Source organism: Ptychodera flava, chromosome 19, assembly GCF_041260155.1.
Source record: "Ptychodera flava strain L36383 chromosome 19, AS_Pfla_20210202, whole genome shotgun sequence".
Classification (NCBI taxonomy): Eukaryota; Metazoa; Hemichordata; class Enteropneusta; family Ptychoderidae; genus Ptychodera; species Ptychodera flava.
In genome coordinates, this window is record NC_091946.1 from 34,782,058 (window position 1) to 34,804,289 (window position 22,232).

Sequence of the window (22,232 nt, forward strand, 5' to 3'; positions counted from 1 at the left end):
GAAAATACTGATAATGCTATCTTGAGAAGAATTGACCTCATTAATTGGGGATAAGAGGATTTTAACGTCAGTAAATGTGTTGCACACATTATTGGACTCTAATTGAGATGATAAAGAAATAAAGCCGGTGGGCTTAGATCCATTTGACCACTTTGACCTTCACGTTTTGAAACAATCTGACATTAAATTGCCGTCTTTCTTACAATAATACAAGAAAGTGTACCAAATTGTTTGCCAGAAGGAGATTGAGACTTGGGATCTGATGATGGAGGAGTGTTACTTGAACTCTGTGAACTGTTGTCATTCCATTTTCCGGGGTATAAAAGTGTTTTTTGTATTTACTGTTTAATGTGCTAAGATAAATACGTGTAAGAAATGTGTCTTTTATCATACATTTTATTGTAAGGTTGTTTATTTCTTCTGTTGTTCGTTTTGTGCCATCTACCGTGTGCAGTATCGCTGCTCTTCCAGTTATGCTGACATTTCCTTGTGTTATCAGCAGAGTCAAGAGCTGCTGTTTCGCTATATTTATCAAATGTTTAATTGCTAGCTTCTTATTTTCAGAAAGAATTGTCAATGCTATGCGTCCTGCCACCAATATGGGATTTTTCGTTTTTAAAGGGGGTGTTCGCAAAGGTCATTTACTTAGCTTTTAGATTCTTTTCTAAACTTTGTGTTTTCTGTTGTTTTGTGAAGTCCATTTTGATTTCATTCTGAATGGGAGTTTCATGTTTTTTAAGTATCTTAATATATCGAAGTGTCATAATTCAAGATGAACTTGTTTGTTTAGTGATACATTTGGATTCTGTTGGGATGATTAGGTGTTTGAATTAATTTTAAGCCTTTGCTAAGCATGCAATTTTCAATTTTAGTGAGTTCTTGTGTGTGATAGGTTTTAATGAATCTAGCATTGTTTGCAAAAGCGCTAGGTTTTAAATCGTGTGTATTGTTGCATTTTTTATTTTTAGTCATATAATTTTTTGCTTCTGCGTTTTTATCGGCTTTGTTGTGTTTAGTGTATTTTTGCTTTTGTGTTGATGGCTTCTTGTTATCATGAAGGGAGGTCTACTTAAGGTGCACTTGTCCATAAGAAGGGGGTTCAGTCTAAATTAAAAACTAAAGATTGTGTACACGTCTTGTTTTAAACATAAACATTACAGATTACATGTTTTGACACCATGCAGTATTAAACACCCATACAAATTACAAATAATGTTTGACACACATGAGTGTTACATTCAGAAAGAGAATATATTATTCAGACGACTAACAATCATTAGCGGTTGTCATATATAAAAAAATTGCCAAATAATTAAAATCGCAGGACTTTCTTACATCTCAATTGTCAAAGTGCATCAACATATACTTATTTTAATCCGTTTGCAAGTCATATAATAAGTCTGCATAATTTCATTTAACGTTCTGTTTAAAATACAGTAAATTGAGTATATTAACACATTAACGTACAACAGACACCTTTTTTTAAATAAATTTTATTCTTAAATGGATGTTTCCTATAAATTCCAAGGACTTCACTACTTCTTCTTGATAGATTCCTGGTGCTAAAAATAATCGCAATCATACCAATCCATAATCCAATAACACTAGGTCAGAATTTGTAAGACAATAGTTGTAAACATAGACACAAAACAGCACAGAACAGACAGTAAATAGACGGTACACAAACAAAGTCAAATTCATGAAAGAAAGATATATGGACCTCTGGCCAAAAGACCAAGAAGTGATGTCAGGTGTTTCGAAAATAGTAAGCGCATCCTGCCCCACATGTGGCACCCGCCATATATCAATCTGTAAGTCAGATAGGTAGTGGTCACTAACTAAGGCCCCATGTCACCGATGCCATCATGATGATCTTTTGTCGAAGAGAGATATTGTATTTATCTACCAGCTTGCGATACCTGCCAAAAGCGTTTGAATGTAGAGACAAGTCTTGCTCTGGTGTAACCTTGATTTAACAGTTTGTAAGAGAGATGGCCACGTCTCTCTACAAAATCACCATATGCACTGCATGCTCTTGCATATCGAATAAGCTGGGAAATGTATACCCCATAAGCAGGTGAGAGTGGAATATTACTGATGAGGTGTGGAAAATTGATTATACTAAAATTGAAATCATCTCTCTTGTCATATAGCCTAGTAGAAAGGTGACCATTAGAGTCAAATTCAAGTAAAATGTCCAGATATGAAGCAGAAGAGGCCGTTTCTGTAGTTTCTTTAATCTCCAATTCTGGAGGATAAATCATAGCGAGATATTTACTGAATTCAGAGTTATTTAATGAAATAACATCGTCGATGTATCTGAATCAGTGAATGTAAGGTTGAAAGTTCGAGCTACAGAGACCTTTTTCTGCTTGATAAGGTTCTGGATAAATTCTGCCTCGTATGAGAACAGAAATAAGTCGGCAAGTAAGGGAGCACAGTTAGTGCCCATAGGAATTCCTATACACTGTTGGAAAATGTGTCCTCCAAATTCAACAAATATGTTGTCAATGAGGAAATTAAGCATACTGATAATATCTTTCTCGGTAACTATACCAAACCTTATTTATAGTAAAGGCACGATCCCTCCACAAAGCGGTCAGGAAACGCTATTGTCAAAACGTGCTAACGAGGGTATTAGCTGGTAGGATGCGCGTTCGCTGTTGATGACGTCACACCAGCTGTAGCGCCCCCTCAAACATTAGGTACGGTGGTGTCGTCTTTGACGAAGAAACTACCCAGAATCGGCCATAAAGTGTACAGCTATTTTGAAACGTCAGTATATTTTCGATAAGTAGTATTGCATGATTCGGAAAGCGGGTGATCTTTTTTTCCTAATCGATTTTTAGCGATAAATCGGCTTTTGATTACGCTATCGTGTGTAGGTCATTTTCATTGAATTACGTCTTTCATATGTGTCCTGGGAGCGTGAATTTTTGTTCGCTCTACACTGCAAAGTTCTGACGTTCTGTTTAATTCTGATATATGTTCTTGTGATAACAGTATACGTAAAAGTAAACTGACAAACCCAGTTTTTGAATAAAGGTTTATAATGTAACGCAAACTGATAGTTGTTTGTGTTTGCTTTGCCCCGCCATTTACAAAATGGCGTCAACTGACGACCTGTGTTCGTTGTGTGAAGAATCGAAATATCCATGATTTTTCGTTTTAATGATTGTTCACATAAGTGCAATTGGGACCCATTTATCTGATTTAAAGAAATTTGAACTTATTTTAGTGATTCAATAACTACAAATCAAAGTATGAACGAAAGATAGAAAAATAACCCGAATTCGGCCGAACGCCATTTTATTTTGTGACCCTCGAGTCGATGTTTGATTTTCTTTGAATTTGTGATCGCTGTGCCTTGTGTTCTAAATGGTATTTAACGTATATTTTCTTGGTTTTGGTACTTGTAACACCATTTGAAATAAACTGACGACCCAATTTTTTGTGATGAATTTCACGTGAAAAATATCGTTTTGATTCAAACCCCATTTGCGTTTTTTCTGGCGTGTCATGAAGCCCTACAAGGCCATATGCTTGATGTGTCACCCAGGCCTCCCGGTAGTTGTAAAACAATGCTGCTACGAACAGGAAAATGGACATTTTAGAAAGGGTATTTTTGTTTTGACGTCCTATGTCCTCGAAAACCGCTTGATCAATGCACTTATGCACTCCTTTTTGCGGACGGGGCATGTGAAGATCGTTTTAAGCTTAAAGCACGGTCCCTCAACAAAAGTTATACATTCAGACACGGTGATCCGGAACACTGTGGACCTCTTCACTCTGTTCCACTGAAATGGTGTTGAAATCGATGTCTTGTCATCAAAATAAATGAAATCAGTCGTTATCATTACATAGGTAGTGAGTGCATGTGTAATCTTGTCAAACGCAACTACCCAAGCGTAAATACGAAACACAGCCTATGTGACGCATGCGCATTGGCCTTTAGTTCATTGCATATCAGGTTAAAATGATGTCATCGTTTATGCTAATGTTACACCAAGTCGCGATAATCCCTTTACGCGAACAAACCACAGGGCCTCATAAGTGGCTATTTAAGTCAATATTACAGCGTTTTTCTTTCTTTCTCAATGTCACAAATAAACTAGCTGAAGCACAACACTTGTGTAGCTGTCTTTTGTGTAGCTTGTATTGGCATGTATAGTGCGCCCTCAATAGGGAGTGTGATCATATGTAAATGCGACCTCTAGTTCCGTGACCTCTAGCCATGCCCACTTCCCTCTCCATATGGCCGGCCATGCGTACAGACGTCGCTGTGTTTACTGTACTAATTTTTAAATTAGTACAGTAAGCATAGCAAGGACAGGAAGTAGGCCGACCGTTTTGGGGAGGGACCGTGGTAAAGCCTATTAAACAATTGAGCATTAATTTGGAAGTCATTTTTCATTTATGCAAATTATCAGAGCACCTTTATAAAGCATTGAACCGCCAAAAGTGTCTCTCCGTTCCCGAGAAATATATTTATATCTTTAAATCACTGAAATATCTTGTTTATTACGTGGTACATGGCCAAAAATGTCTTTTGTAGGAATGTTGTCCGCCATACAAAATATAAACTATTATATCTGCAAAATGATTCTCTGAGCTAAATAACTACTGTCAGACTTTGAAATCAATGAAATAGCTTGTTTAACATGTGATATGTGGCCAATTACGTTATCTTGTCGGACCGCTGGCGGCCATATTTGTTTTATGCAAATTAGACATATTTCCCCAAAGTACATTCGAGTAAACTTTTATAATGGTGTTGTGGGTAAATGTCGAGAATGCATTTTGCAGTTTATTGTGGGTTGGGTGCCAAAATCTCGTAGATTCACTGGATTAATGCCTTAATCTGTCGGTGTCGAGCACAATGTATATTGCTTGCTGTGTGGTTCGTTTACAACGTTGCTTGGGATCTACTTGAATCAGAATCGATCAGCTGCAATTTTGCTGCATATGCCTGCACGGCAACTTAACACTTTCCAAGTGAAGAAAAGCCGTCTTCTGTGATCAAACGTTGCATATTACGACCATAGGGATATCCTCAATACGATTCTATACAACGGTGTTTGTGTTATCTTCTTTGTAGCGACTGCGAGGGTTCCAACTGGTCGAATATAATTTCGAAACTGCTGAACCAATGAGAGGAAAAGACGGGAGGTGCATAGCTGTCCGGATAGGTATGGTGTTAAAAGAGAGAAAACTATGACCTCAGCAATTTACTTTCAAACGAGATTTATTACAAAAAATATAACTAATCAGTAAGTCAAGGGATAGAATACAAACTGTAGAAGTGTACAGGCAACTTATCTCAGATGGGACGGCAATAGGCTGATGCAGTCCTTGGTTTACAGGCTTGAGGTTACACAAATTCAACAGAATAAATCCAGCGTTGCCGTGAAGTTCTTGAAAAGTCTTGAAATGAACACTTCTGGAGTTTCCAAAGTCTTGAAGTAAACTTTAGAAACACGATTCCAATTGTCTCACTGAAAACCATGCCGCCTAAGTATTATACTTACATAGTTATATAAGAGAATATAAGAACAATGTAGATTTTCTATTGATATGCTAATTATTGCTCTAAAAATATCTCCACTTACACGACTAATTGAATTTCTACAAGGTTCCGATCATGACTAACTGAATTCAAGGTCGTGAGGTCGTGAAAGACAGTGACCTTGAATATGATCTAGACTAACTAAGGCCCAAAAAAAAAGAAATGTTTCTGGTCAGCGCGCGCGTCACTTGAACAACAGCGCGTCACCCTTTTTTTTCCTGGTTTGAGGCCGGCGGCTGTGGCACACTACATACTGATTTAACACCAAACCAAAACGGCTGAAGAGAAAGAAAATTCTTTGGGGCACATGATCAGTGACTGCATGAACAGTTTAAATGTTATATATTGATAAAACTACAAAACTCAGTGTTATCCCCAGGCCATAGCGGTCCCGCTACGCTTTCGCCTCCCCCCCCCCCCCCCGCTACGCTTTGATTCTCCCCGCTACGCTTTAAAATATTACCGCCATCCTTAGTTCACACGCTCTGCGTAGCTACCAGCTGATGCCTGCATTGTCTACACATAAGCGCTCACTGCAACTTTTAACCTGAGAGTGGAAGGTGTGATGAAGTATGGTATGCATCAGATAAGTTGTCCGGAAGTGTTGAGAGGAACGTTAAAACAATAGAAGAATCGGCTGGGTTGTTCACAAATTTTCATTCCAGAACGACTATTACGACCAACCAAGAGGCAGAACAAAGACAGTATACATCGCGTACAAGTGTTCACACTAGGCGGTGTAGCACTAGCAGGGCCTTTGATCACATTCCCATGCTTTGATCAACGAAATGGGCCGCAAAAGAACAAGAGTTGACTGGTGAGGTTGATTATGATTGTACAACGATGAGTTTTGTCTGAGTACGATCACGATCGCGATCGAGTTCACATTGCATAAATTTCAATATGGCGGCGGCCATGTTGGTCGACAGGTTCATAACGTGTTGACATTGATCCTGGCGTCGCGTGTGGTTCCACTCTGACACGTTCTCTGAAAGATTTTACACCTGATTTTCGAGGGATTCTAGTTGTACTTAGTTCATGTCTTGTGATCATCTTGGTGGTATTTTTAAAATCAAGAATCGAACGACGATGTTCAGTGGAAGTAGAAGTTATGCGGGGAGGGGGGGCCGCTGGTTGAAATCTATCCCCGTGATGAAAAATTATTCGCGGTGTTTGTCGTTCAAAAATGATATAAAATTCAATTGCATTTGAATTGTGTAAAGCTTAAACTTGTGAATTTTCCTCTTTGTTGGCAAGTTTTGACAATTTATTAGCAATATATGTATTAATGAAACTCCAATGAGACGAACCATTTCTTGCTCTCAAAGTTTCAATCTGAATCTTCTGTTTTAATTGCAATTGTAATTACAATACTGTGATGATTTATTTAAGTGTAATAAAGAGTTTCCATGATGTTCAAACTGCACACTTTTGTGTTACCATTGCATTTTGTTGTGAGTGTACATGTATGTGTGGATGCATGTGCAAGCTTACATCCATATGCAAATATAAATTAATGATATGCAAATGATTATGCAAATTAGCCGCTAAGCTTTGGCGCTTTAACTGACCCTGCTCCCTCCCTTGAGGAGAAAAAAAAAGCCGCGTCGCCGCACCATTTTTTAAAGAAAGGCCTGACCAAAAACATTTCTTTTTTTTTTTTTTGGCCTAATCTCAGGTTATGATTGTGGGGAAAATGACCTACATAACACACCCCCTCTTCTAAAAATGAAAACTTTTCAAAGAATAATCTTTCTTTTACAAATGTTACACTAAAAGCGTGAACAACGATAAGCTCGAAATACGAGAGAGAAAGTCTGCAATTAAATTGTCTCCTCCCCCCATACGTTTAATGTCAAGGTTAAACTCCTGTAACATTAAACTCCATCTTAACAGTCCCTGACATTTGCCTTTTAATTTCTGCAGAAAAACAAGAGGATTGTGATCAATATAAACCACCAATTGGCTGATTTGAATAAGTAATATTAACTTCAAAATTCTGTAGAATGTTAGATGAGAGAAAACAAAACAAAACGGTGAACTCAGCAATTTCCTTTTAAAATGAAATTTATTACAAAAAATAAAATTAATCGCTAGGTCAAGGGATAAAATACAAACTGTAAAAGTGTACAGGCTACTTATCTCAGCTGGGACGACTAAGCTCCAGAGTCAGACAGTGAGACAGGCCGATGCAGTCCTTGGCTTGCAGGCTTGAGGCTCCAAAACATCCACAGAATAAATCCAGCGTTGCTGTGAAGGTCTTGAGAAGTCTTGAAATTAATACTGCTGGAGTTTCAAAAGGCTTGAAGAAACACGTCAGAGACACGATTCCAAATGTCTAACTGAACACTTTGCTGCCCCAGTATTTATACTTAAATTGTTATGTAAGACAACATAAGAACAATCAACAACTTCTATTGATATGCTTATTACTGCTCTAAAAATATTTCCACTTGTGACTAATTGAATTTTGAGACAGTTGTAAACATGACTAATGACTTCAAGGTCATGAAGGACAGTGACCTTAAGAATGTTCGTGATTAATTAAACTCACGTCATGAGTGTGGGGGAAAATGACCGAGATAACAGTGGACATAAATCAAGGACCGAATAAGTTCTCGTGAATATACAACTATAATGTTGTGTTAATTCCAGACAGATTTACAACTTCTTTAATATCAATCATAAGGGGAAGGTAAATAAAGATGAAAATTGACGACAGCTGGACTACGTTTGGAAAATGGACACAGAATAAACACTGCTCACGAGACAACGGCGAAGCAAAGTACTTGTATCGCCTTGGACACTACGTCTGTTTTCTTTGCTGCTAAGCTACACCATTGAAAGAACCTTTGTCTTTGTTATCTAGATGGTTTCCCGAATAGTCATTGTACAATGTGGTAGAGATGTTTGGACTGTCAAACTTTTACAAAACTCTTTGGTCACCGCTTCCGGGAGCTCATTTTAAAGCCCTCAGAGTAAATGAAGTTTTCACCGGCTTATTTTTGTGAGAATCGAAACCTTCGCTTGCCCATTAGAGTTCACACAGAGTTGTCGGCCATTTTGAATTTCAAGTGTCTGTTAATATTGGGTTATCCATTTCAAGTATCATATTTTGCATTGTGACCCCTGATTTTAATTCCTTATTTCGAAGGGGAATAGTATAAAATCGTTGAGAAACTTCTTAGCAAAGTTTTGAGTCTGTCGATTTCGAGGCGCAAACACTACAAGTGGGCTTTGCGGCGATTCCGTTGCATACAACATGAACGAACCAATCACTGTGATATTGTGATTCGCTTAAAACGTTCACAGTAACCATGATAAGACAATACATTTTGAAAAAAAATCGAAGCGTGAGCAAATTAAGGGCCAAGCCAACAGGGCGTAGACTCAGGGGCCCTGTTTTATAAGGCTGAGAAATTTTCTTCTTCTTCTTCCTCTTCTTCTTCCTTATTTTCGTCCGCCATTTTTCATAAACCTTGATCTGTAAAACAGCTGCATGTTTAAAGTTCTGAAATTTTTGCACAGGACTAAGCATATGTGAGAACTGGTGCATGATACCCTGACATTACAGCTTGCCATGTGGCCTAGCCGCCGTATTCGATTTCTGAAAATCCAAAATTGGCTTCCTCTGAAGAACAACACGGCGAATCAAGTTGAAATTTGCATGTGCCGTGCTAGCTGTATGCACTTTATAGTTTGTGAATAAAATCGTTAGTGGACACGTGACTTTGGCCGACAATTCGTGACATGATTCGGTGGCCATATTGAAGTTTACGAAAATTCTTGAATAATGATGAAATAATATTCAAACACCTTCTCCGAATTCAATGGACCATTTGAGCTCAATTGTTTCAAAAGCATCAATAATGCAAATAGCGTTCGGTTTCGTCGCCTTATTGACATCTACGAAAAACCTGCAGTAACCATAAAATACTACCATAAAACCTCCATAACCAGAATCAACAGACCATGTGAATTGACGATGAAGTGTCAGCATTATTTATTTATCAGCATATTAACCAGTGTAGTGCAATATTTCTTAACATATTGTTTGGATGACCTTTGACCGATTGACACATATCTCAACACCAACAAGAGACAGAGGAATGTTGTTTGTTACATAATTGACCAGTTCGGGATGCAATTTTTGACACAATGACCTTGTCTAACTTTGATCTACTTCCATGTATCTCTACAACTGCAAGCGCAACAAGATAGATTTTTGTAGGATATTGACAAGTATTATACCACAATTTCTCCACAATTCTTTGGATGGCTTGTTAAACTTTCACCTAATTTCATATGTATTAGTAATGACAAGTCATCGTTGATGACACAGTCTCCACGTGTTAATGGGTACTTTGATTACAAGTCCTTTGAGAGGATAGTGTCATGTTCATTAATAAGGTCTGTGATTAAAGATGAGTTCCATGGTTGCGAAAACGTAAAACCAATCTGGACTGCCACCCTAATTACATAGGGTCATTAAATAAGACGATTAGTAATTAATCAACAGGATGTTGCCAAACATTGTTGCATTTTATTACAACACTGACAGATTATCACATGTACCACATTTCATAAACTATACCGCTAAGTTTCATTGAATTGTATTACAACACTGTGAGATCAACATCTTTACACAGCGTCATCAAATTTGATGAAGTGTTTCTGGACATATCATTCTAATTAAGAAAGTTCGTTACATATGTTAATTAAATAATTACCATAACGATGCATAGTGTCTTTTTTTTCAGGTTGAAGCAATGTGAGCTCAACATCTATATCAACTGTCATGAAATTTGATGAACCATTTCTCGCCATATTTCTCGCCTAATTAGTCAGTTATTTGACATGCTACTACCACATATCTTTGCATGCCATAACACTACTGGAAGATCGACATCTGTAACAAGCGGATGAAAAAACAAGACTCTGTTCCAAAATAGAGTTTATTTCTAAAACTTCGACGTTTCGATTCCACACAGGGAATCTTCATCAGAATCTAAAAAACAACAAAATTACAGTAAATATGGGACTAGTAAAAACGAAAAAGAGCAACACTGGCGTAAAACCATTTAAAAACTATTCGAAAAACTGAGTTGTTGGTTTATAAAAGGAACTATAGTTAAAATCAATCTGTACAGACGAGAAGAAAAAAGTTTTGAACTTACAAACAGAAGACGAGTGAACACTCAGTCTAAAAGTAGCGATGTTGACCGGCCGGATCGTACAAAGCCAATGGCGCGAAATACAATGAAGGGAGGGCTCCCCAGAACAAACAACTTACAGACATGAGGAAAGGACTCCCTAGCTGTAGATGAAGCGGATTTGAAAACCTATAGGAACTGTACTTTATTCACCAGTCCTTTTTATTGATGCCGTTGTAACACTTGAATTTGATACAGCATTTCCAGACATCATACTAATTATGAAAGTTCATCAAATATGCAAATAGCAACAATTGACTTGATACTGCTTAATGTCTTGTCACAGTATTACAGTACTGAAAGATCAACATCAGTACCATGTTTCATCAAATTTGATGCAGTATTTCTGGACATAGCCCCCTAATTAGGAAAGTTCATTAAATATGCAAATTAGCAATTAATTTGAATGACACTGATAAATGTCTTCATTCACATGTTAAAGCGATGTAAGTTCGACATCAATACCGATTTTCAAGAAATTTGATGAACAATTCTTGACATATCAGCCTACTTACGAAAATTCATTAAATATTCAAATCAGCTGTTAATTGACATGATACTACTACATATCAATGCATGCCATTGCGCCACCAAAAGATCAACAACTGTGCCTCATTTCATCAAATGTTTTATACTACATTTCTATACATATCACACTAATGACAAAAATTTCATCAAATATGCAAATTAGCAACTAATTTACATGGCACTGCTTAATGTCTTCCCTCAGTGTTAAAGTACTACAAGATCAACATCTGTACCTTGTTCATCAAATTTGATGCAGTGGTTCTGGATATAGCTCACTAATTCGGAAAGTTCATGAAATACGCAAATTAGCAATTAATTCGCATGATACCACTAAATGTCTTTGTAAACTTATATGACACTGTGTGCTAAAGATCTGTACCAAGTTTCATCAAATTGCTGCTGTATTTCTACACATATCACCCTTATTACAAAATTCATCAAATATGCAAATTAGTAATTCATTGATGCAATACTGCGTGCTATCAGAGCTCTGTGTGACAAACATCTTTAAAAAGTTTCATCAAATTTAGTGCAGTCGCTTTAGAAATAGAGCTCTTTTTCAAAAAGTCATTGTCAATGACATAGTCCCCACTTTTTAAATAAAATGATCGTCAGACGGCCATATTTGGTCGGATCGCACAACAATTTGAAGTGCATATGCTGACATAGGATGATCCTTGTATCAAGTTTGAATGAAATCACTTCAGAGATGCGCATCTCTGAGATATCTGCGTGAACGGACGAATGGACGCACGCACGCACGAACGCACGGACATGAACAAACCTATAAGTCCCCCCCCCCCCGGACGGTGTCTGTGGGGACTAAAAATGCTAAAGGTTTAGGTTTATAGAATATTGACAGATTTATCCCTAATTTACTGCTGTTGCCGCTGCGTCTGAGTCTAGTGGTGGTGCTGCTGTTACTGATCCTGCTGCTGATACTGCTGCTGCTGTTGATGATAATTATTAGTCCCACGGACACCATCCGGGGGACTTATAGGTGAAGTTAGTATAAGGATATTCAAAGTTCGTACAAGGATATTCACCTATGTAATACGTATGCACATCGATTTGTATCACGATATGATCCAAATTAGCTGCATGGCGGCCATTTTGTTACAAATTTTTATGTCAAGGGCCATAACTCAGGCACTTCTCAACCGATTTTATTCAAAGTTGGTACAAGGACATTGACCTATTCCATACATATGCACGTCAATTTGTTTCACAATATGATCCAATATGGCTGCCTAGTGGCCATTTTGTTACAATTTTCTTGTCTGTAACCATAAGTCAGACATGTATCAACCGATTTTATTCAAAGTTGGTAGAAGGACATTGACCTATCTCATACATATGTACGTCGATTTCTTTCACGATATGATCCATTATGGCCGCGTGCCAGTCATTTTGTTGCATTTTTTCCATGTCCAGAGCCATAAGTCAGGCACGTCTCAACTGATATTATTCAAAATTGGTACAAAGACATTGGCCTACGTCATACATAAGCATGTTTATTTTTTCGGTTAGATCAAAGACATTGGCTGCGTGGCGGCCATTTTGTTACGAGTTTTTCATGTCCTGAGTCATAACTCAGACATTTATCAACTGCTTTTTATTCAAAGTTGGTACAAGGACAATGTCTTATTTCATAAATATGCACGTAAATTTGTTTCACAAAAAGATTCAATATGATCGCGTGGTGGCCATTTTGTTTCGGATTTTTTCATGTTAATGGCCATAACTCTGGCACGTCTCAACCAATTCTATTCAAAGTTGGTACAAGGACATTTACCTATGTCATACATCTGCACGTTGATTTTTTTAATGGTAAGATCAAATACATTGGCTGCGTGGCGGCCATTATGATAAGATTTTTCATGTTCTGAGTCTTAAGTCAGTCATTTATCAACCGATTTTATTCAAAGTTGGTACTAGGACAATGACATATATCATACATATGCTCATCAATTTAATTCACATGTAGCAGTATCATGTCAATTATTGACAATTTTCGTAATCAGGCTGACATGTCAAGAGATACTACATAAAATTTCTTTAAACTTGGTACAAATATTAGGCTCACATTGCTTTAACAGTGAATAAAGACATTTATCAGTGTCGTGTTCAGTAATTTGTAAGTGCATATGTAATGAACTTCCGAAATAGAGTGATATGTCTACAAATACTGCATCAAATTTGATGAAACTTGGTACAGATGTTGACCTCAAATACAATTCAATAAAACTTAGCGGTATCGTTTAAATTAATTGCTAATTTGCATTTACATAATGAATTTTTGCTTTATGGTGAATTTCCAGAAGCACTGCATCAAACTTTATGAAATATGGTACCGGTGATAATCTGTCAGTGTTATGATTGATGCAAAAATGATTGGCAACATCTCGTCCATCAAGCCCCGTCTGTATCGCAGTACTTTTAATCACACACCTAATTAATGAAGAGGACTCTATCCTTTCCGAGGACTTGTAATTAAAGTACCCATTAACAAGTTGTGACGTTGTCATCAACGATGAATTATTATATTATTATTATTATTATTATTATTATTATTATTATTATTATGTTAATTATCATTATCATTGTAGTATGGTTATAATGGTATTATGGTCATTGTTGCTTTTATTGTTTCTGTTGTTGTTGATGTTGTCGTTGTTGTTGTTGTTGTTACTGTAATTGTTGTTGTATTTTTCTTAAAGGTGAGGTAGGGCTGTTACTGAGCCCCGTAGTTGGTAAATATCTAGGTTACAGTAGGAACGAAGAGGCGACCGAAAAAAAGCTTGTCAGGAATGCTTTCAAAGATGGTGATGTCTACTGCAATATGGGTGATCTCCTACGCCTGGATAAGAATTACTACCTTTACTTTGTTGATAGAATCTGTGACACTTTCAGGTACACTTGCAAATTTGCTGAGTCTTACAAGTCATATAATACAGTCATATTTAGGCTCGACTATTTTCAGATCACCATCACACCTCACACACCTATTTTATATCATTTTTCCTTGGCGTCTTTCCTTACATGCGCTTCAGGTATCATGAGAAAAGTACCGCCAGAAATGACCGGTCTGCCTGGCTGTTTATGTATTCACATAAATTAGTATAATGCCAAGTTAGCCTATGACATCAGACTGTCAAGTACGGTTTCCCTCAGTCGCTTGGAGGAGAAGTTTACTGAGGTGCTAACTGGTCATCGTTAATTGGAATTAGCAGATAAACAAAGACTGGTTCCAGAGCGATTACGCATTTTTGTACACTCGCCAGTTCCGTCCCATGATAAGGAGACTGGGATACTACCCTGAGATTGTAAATGTAGCGATTTTGTCAAGTAGTTATACCTGTTTCAACAAACGACCCCAGTACTTGTTTAAAAGGGTTTTTTTGCCTGTTTTAGATTAGCAATAATATGAAGCCCTCCTACTGATTCCGGTAGCTCGTATGCAGTGTGCTTTAAAAACGGTTTTTGGCGTATCGGGCCCGATACCGTTTTAATTTTGCCGATATCTGATCAATCAATCCGATAACATATCCGACAGCCTATAAAAAAACTCCAGTTACTCAAGTTTTTCTCATTCTGTCCATATTTCTTTATCCGTACGTCAGTGTCTTTTGCACTAAACAACGTAACATCGTATCACGGAGGTACCTCCATGCTCGTACTTACAAAGCTTGCTGTTTCAGCGATTGACACAGTGACAATGCCATTTCCAAAATGTGAATGAGAGATTGACAGACGCAAAATAGACGACGTGGAGGAAAGCCACTGTGAAAAGTACTGACAATGCTGTCCGGCGCAGGAGGCTTATCATTAGCTGACCACAAGTAAAATTGACCGTTTTTGCTACTTATTAAATTTGACCTCAGTTTTCAGGGCTGTTTCACCTTTTGTGAAATGAAATATCTTCCTGTGTAACAATTTTGCCAGCATTAAACAAGCGACGACGTAACTGAGCAGCCACGATCCCTGACCGATTTTCCCCGACATTTGAATCGTATCTATCCGAGCATGAATAATACTTTGTGCCTAGGGGTAACCGACCATTGCCGAACACTGTCGAAGATCAACCGAGTAACGTTCCCCGTATGGCAAGGCTGCGTAATCACAGAAAAGAAAAGCCGGTGTTGAAAACGTTGCTTTCGTGCAACGTTGTCGGACTATGTCCTGTTCGTAGGCAAGCAATAGAGTCTTGAGCAAAGGGATTTTGCGTTTCTCATTATTATTTGAGTCATGAAGTCGTTGTTGTTGCTCATTTTCAAATACAACTTCATCTTGTAGTCGCTCAACCCACAATCACGTCGTCACACGTGACCTTGAAGAAGCAGGAATTGGAAAATCGAAAGAAACAAGTCCAGCAGTCAAAGACTATACCTCGGGCGACTGCATGGCTATTTCGCGTTCGGATATACTTGTTTATGATGGCACAACCTTGCCAAAATACAACTACATCCTATAGGACTTCCAAAACACGGAAAATAAAGAATCTGCAATTCAGATCACATAATTTAATTATGTTTGCGTGGTCCATTTCCGATATTTCTCTTAAGGATGATCAATGATCAAAACTGTCCATTGGAAACACAATGAACTCAAAATCCGTGTCTGGGATTTCCTTTATATGTCTTTTTTTGTTATGCGCTCTTGAATGTGTTAGACTAAAGTGCTTTTCAAGGAATTGTAATTGTCACGCCATATAATTTGAATGGAGACGCCGAGAAAAAATCGCAGACACTGATAATTTGAAGGTTCAGTAAAACGCTTTTCACGTGATTCTTATGCAAATAATGACCGTGTACTGTGCTCGGTTGGATTTCTCTATATTAGGGCTTTCAGAAAATCTATACTTTGTTGGGTTTGGAACTTCTTCAAGTGAGAAAAAATAAAACTCTGAAATTGTCTAAAAGGTATTTATCTACCTTAAGCTGAGTAAACGGTCATTTTCGGGGCAATCACCTCCTCCAAAAAGAGAACTACGCTAAACGCATATGTTCATACAAATCACATTGATTTCTCACTCATAACGCCAATCCAAACTCTGCAAAGTCACTAATCTGAAACGGCGGGATCTGTAAAAATCCCTTAGTCCACTTTTTTTACAAAAGACTTAACACAAATTTTACAAAGCGTTTTGAAGTAAGGAATAAAGTTGAAAATTTTACATGTAGCGAATTTAAAGAATGGATTGTTTCTGTTAAGAGGTTTATTGCTTTTATCTTGTTTGCTGTGCAATCAATGTGTTTTTATATGGACAGAACTAGTATAGTAAGTAGAGACATTTTTCGTCAGTTTTGGCCCATGTGATCTGGTACTGCGGATCAGTCGACCGAGCTCATCCATGTTGCATACGCATTTGTTGTGTACTTGGCATTATTTCAAGCATTTTAAATCAGATCTGTGGTATGGTCGTCGGAAAGTTGTGTATTTTGTGTATGTCGTAGTTGTGTTCAAGGGCTGGGCAAGGACAAGGTTTACAAAAAAGATCAGTCAACCTTCCGCCGATCCTGATCAGACTACAGGTGTGAACAAACTATTTAGCCATTTATTGTTTCACTGGACGCTTGTCACTGATACTTGTCTTCTTATTTTCATCAAAGTAAATAGCCACTCACATGACTAACAGCTTGTTATTTGCCTATTTGCATAAAAACTCAACCACGTCATGGGAAATCCGTGTATAAATGCATATCAAATAAGCTGGTTACCCGTGGTTTTCATGGGTTGAAAGGATCTCTGGCCGGTCAATTCCTGACTGCGTTACTTGGCATGATGTCGAAACAGTGAACGTTTCGTCTAAAGACACATAAACCAGAAAGAATTTTGGCATCCCGAGCATTTCATCAGGGCGATATTTTGTTCATACGTACTTTCGTTAAAGATGAAAATTTTCCTACAGTACAAATCTCGTTGTCCGTCTTCATTCTGTAGAAAGTCTCAGTATATTTTTCAAAAGTTGAGAATAATGTATTGCAAGCATATATGAGAAACAGTTTTTAAGCGTTGATATTTTTCGCAAGAATTAAATTACATATCTCATTTGTATGAAGGTGGAAAGGAGAAAATGTTGCGACAACGGAAGTAGCAGAAATTATTGGAAAGAATCCGAACATTAAAGAGGTGAATGTCTACGGAGTGAAAATACTTGGTAAGTATCTTTAGAGGGCTTTATTATTAGACAGAGTTGCAAATATATTTAATGTGTCAGTATCCCCTTATTATACTTCAAAAATAAAGAACTTATTACTATGATAATGTCCTTTAATGAGTAGAGTTACAGTGGACTGAAAGGAGGATCCATAGTAACATTTTATACATATTTAATATAGTTTGCTCATTGGTGATTTAGTGGACTAGACTTTCGAGATTGTGAAAATCTCACAAGGTGAGAGTTTTTTTATGTTTTTGAGAGATGCATACTTCGTACACGATGACATTAAACATACAAGGTCAGAGAGCCAAACATATGTCAGCTTATTCTAATACATTCAGGTTTGGTGAACAAAGGACAATTCGTACAATATTATTAATATCACATTGTACAAGGCTATTGGCGTTTATTAATCAGATTTGATATGACCTATTGGACGTTTTGGTTATTTACATTGATAAAACAGTGTATTTTTTCCTTTTTAAGCCTGGAAATTCAAGGTATCAACGCATCTTCGTATCACTTTCTTTTATACTATTTGTTTCGATATTCGTTCAGAGAAAACTATAAACTTGAAAATCTTAATGCATAATCATATTCATGTTTTGAAGGACACGATGGCCGAGCTGGTATGGCTGCTCTGGTCCTGGAGAATGAAGAAACCTTTGACCTCAAAGAATTTTATAACTACGTTACATCTTCGCTACCAAAGTATGCTTGTCCAAAATTCCTGCGCATAATGGAGCAGCTGGAAACTACTGGCACTTTCAAGTACAAGAAAGGGGATCTTGTTGAAGAAGCATTCAACCCAAACGAGGTCAAGGAGAAGATGTATTATATTGATGATTCTGGTAGAACATACAAACACTTGAACAAAGCTGCTTATTTGCATATTTTGGCAGGGAAAGCCAAGCTGTAAGGCGAAATTTAGGAGATTATTATTAAGGTAACAAAGAATAACATATCGTTCATTTCCAACTTTGCACGAGCAAATTTAGTGACCAGCATTGCCCATAGAGTTTATCATTAAACCTTTAAGGTACTTTTGAAAGCAGGGATACCCAAGTTTATAAAGTAATTGTTGAAAAAGAATTTTGCCTTCTCTCTCTCATTTGCAACTTTTATCGTTATTCAAACAATCTGAATTGAGTCAATTCGAGCATCTTTTACACATCAGTAAAACCACATTTAAGTGGAACAAAAGCAATATATATTTTTTATTTATATATTTCCAAACCAATGCCTGTCGAAAGTCAACTAATAACAGCATACCAGGTAAATTCCTCTCTCTTGTACAGTGTATAATGTCAATGAGACAAATAGCTTTCCCTATGTAACTATTCTGGCACATCAATTTTTTAATGGTTAATGTGATTCATTACAGTGGTTCGTTTTGAACCGTTCACAATACGAAAACTAAACATACTTTCTAAATATAGAGGAGTTGCCAACTCTGTCAGATGTAATTATTGCCTTGGCAGTTATATCGGTCAATAATAAGGAAAAAAACTCTGCGAAAGTGAAATCATCAAATTGTCGGGAAGGGGTTACGAGTAGTCAAAACAACACTACACATCCACGCACTTCCCTCTCAGAACGCATCATTTGTGAGCGTTATTTGTACGGATCTGGTGATGTTGTATTGGCTACATATGAACTCCTTCCAGACAAATGTTTCAACTTTCGCATAGTGAATCTTTTGTGATCGACTGATAGTACCGCTAAAAGATAGTTACACTAGACTGTCTTGGCAACTTTCTCAACTTAGACAGTATGTCTACTTTCCATATTGCCATATGTTCAACGCAAACCACTGAACCTTTGGCGCAAGTTTGCTATCAATATCAGTTAAGGGAATTTTGGCGCCAGTGCTCAAAATTGGAATGATCTTAATTCCTTTTGTAGTCTCCATGAACAAGGTCAAGCAGAGTTATAGGTTGGGCCATATCCGTGCTTCCGTTCACACAGATACCTCAGACATGTCTGAGCCAATTTCTTTCAAATTTGGTACAAGGATAATACACTATAGTATACATATGAACGTCCATTAACTTGGATGAGTTTTCTTAATTAGACTGATAAGTCATGAAACAGTTTATTACATTTTATGAAACTTGGTACAGATGTTGAGCTGATATTGCTTCAACAGTGAATAGAGACGTTTATCAGTGTCATTTTAATTTATTTTTAATTTGCATATTTAATGAGCTTTCCGTGAGTGGTATGTCCAGAAATACTGCATCATATTTGATGAATCTCGGTACAGATGTTGATCCCTCAGTGGTGTAATACAATTCAATGTCAATTAGCAGTCTCCTTTAAATCATTTGCAAATTTGCATATATAGTAAAATTTATTTTTACGGTGAATGTCCACAATTACTTCATCAAATCTTTATAAAATGTGGTAGTACTGGTGTTAATATGTCAGTGTTATAATAGAATGCAAAACTGTCTGGCAAATTCTGTCGATTAATTATTGACCTATTTAATAACCTTTTGTAATTAGGGTGGCAGCCAAGATTGCTTTTATGTTTTCACCGCCATGGAACTCACTTCCGGTCATTAGGCCCCGTTTGTATCGCGGCATTTTTAATCAATGACCCAATTAATCAACAGGACTCCATCCTCTACTAAAGCACACATTAACAAGGGGAGACTGTGTCATCAACAATGACTGGTCTGTTCAAGGTAATGATACTTTGGTTTTCCAGGACTCTATCCTCTACTAAAGTACACATTAACAAGGGGAGACTGTGTCATCAACAATGACTGGTCTCTTCAAGGTAATGATACTTTGGTGTTCCGTTTCACTCAATGACATGCAATTTTCGACAATGAAAAGGGCAAATTGCATTCAAAAAGTTGCAATAAAACTCAATAGTAGATCCATCATATTTACTATCATACCCTACCTTATGACCTTTCACACTCATCCATAATAATTAGCCTTTCAATTTTGTGTATGTCAATTTTAAAATATTGGGAATGTTTCTATCTGAAAGACCAAAAAACATGCACAACGATTTTAATTTTTTTTTCTTCCAAAGTACAAATTCTCATAAAATTTTTATGTTCTTTGGACATCGTTATTTGTAAGAGTATTGTAATTTCGAAAATGTATTTTTCCTTGTAGTTTCTCTATTCTCAAGAGAGAAAATATTTTTGCATTTTCTATCCGTTCTCGTACCATATGATTTTTGAACGAACGATCACCCCTAAATTTGTTTGTTACTCTAGATGTTGTTGATATTCGATTTTTAATTTTTGCCATATTTGACTTGGTTTTCTTCAGTTTGCCTTTCAAACAATAATGTATCCATTTCATTCAATTCTTTGTCCAACATGGATTTATTTTTTCTTTCTTTCTCATGTTTCCAATAAGACATAGTAAATTTTGAGAATTTCCATTTTCATCCGATCAGTAATTATTCTTCAATCATCGGACTAGGTGAAATAAGCTTACACCCAATTTGAAATATTGGTTACATGTTTTTACGATAAATTTAATCTTCCAACAAACCGGAGATAAAAATGTAGTAGTCAAGATCCCTCTACTGCACAGAGCAATCCTTATCCTAGTGTAAACAGATGGCCGGATGGTCAGAACAAACACTTGCTGTAATATTGACGTTTCAGCGTCATTGTTGAGGAAATGGCGTGGAATTAAACAAAATTAAGTGCCTGGCTAAATAAAGAGGCGTTTCTTTCCAGAGATAAGCATAGATTTATCTTCATGCTAGGTGTGAAAGAACCTTAAAGATCGAAGTCGGTCATTAGCCACTAAATCTGTGGAATAACCGAGTTTTTTCACTCTTGCACATTCTTTAAAATTCCTTGTACTGATTCGATCAATACCTTTCAAAGAGCAATTAAAATCTCCACCAATTACAATATTTTCCAGCTATGTAGAATTATACTGGGTAAAGAAAATGAGAAATACCATGAATGAAATTGTGAATGAATTAATATATTTGGCTGGTGCGTAAATATCACATCACAGGAATTTTCACTTTCAGTTCTCTCCTCAGAATTGAGTAACGATCATCGTTACAGTGAAATCAAAATCGGCTCCTATTGTTGCTGCCAAAGTAATTTATCTGATTGTTTGTTTGTTTCTTGTTGAAATTAAAGGCGAGATTTTTGTTCTTTTGGCCACCTAAATATTTTCAAAAAATCTCCATTTAAGGGATGATTAGTTTCTTTCCTACCGGGGAAGGAGTGGTGGATCCATGGGGTTCACCCTGTATTTGATAGGGGGTCACCATGATTTTGAAATGCTGAATAGGTTTGGGGGATAGTGTGTTTTGAATTAAGAAATCGGCTCATACTTGCATGAAATGCAAGACACCAGTTAAAATATAAACCAATACTGGAATATTTGAAGAAGTAACATAGAATTCAAAATGCTGCTAAGGTAATATCAAAGATAAACACTATTTTTCATTTCTAGAGTAGTTTTACTGGGATTTGTTACATTAGCGTAAAAAGTAGCAGACAGGGTATCTGTCCCATGACTATCCTCGTGAAATACAGCAGCAGCACGAGCAGCCACATCGATATCACTAGCTTCTACAGCAAATTGGAACAGCAAACTGAAATCTGGTGCAGACAAGACTGGAACACTTTGAAGTATTGCTTTAAGTGCATCAAATGCATGTTGGCATTGTTCTGAGTCAGACAAAATGAGGAGTGAGAAATTCTTTAGCTTGCATGCTTGAGGTTAAATCGTGCAAAGTCAACAGAATAAAACCAGTGTGAAT

The 22,232-nt window shown here is 37.0% G+C and overlaps 1 protein-coding gene across 1 annotated transcript in view; it reads left to right on the plus strand.

Annotated features, from left to right (window-relative positions):
- LOC139118173 (long-chain fatty acid transport protein 6-like) overlaps positions 1-20,342 on the plus strand; it is a 31,160-nt gene extending 10,818 nt beyond the window's left edge. Inside the window, exons 6-9 of the mRNA XM_070681467.1 lie at positions 5,099-5,189; positions 14,028-14,220; positions 17,370-17,467; positions 18,082-20,342. Coding sequence (XP_070537568.1) covers positions 5,099-5,189; positions 14,028-14,220; positions 17,370-17,467; positions 18,082-18,389 — 690 coding nt within the window. The 3' untranslated portion in view covers positions 18,390-20,342. The remainder of the gene's footprint in view (positions 1-5,098; positions 5,190-14,027; positions 14,221-17,369; positions 17,468-18,081) is intronic.
- Positions 20,343-22,232: the final 1,890 nt, after the last annotated feature.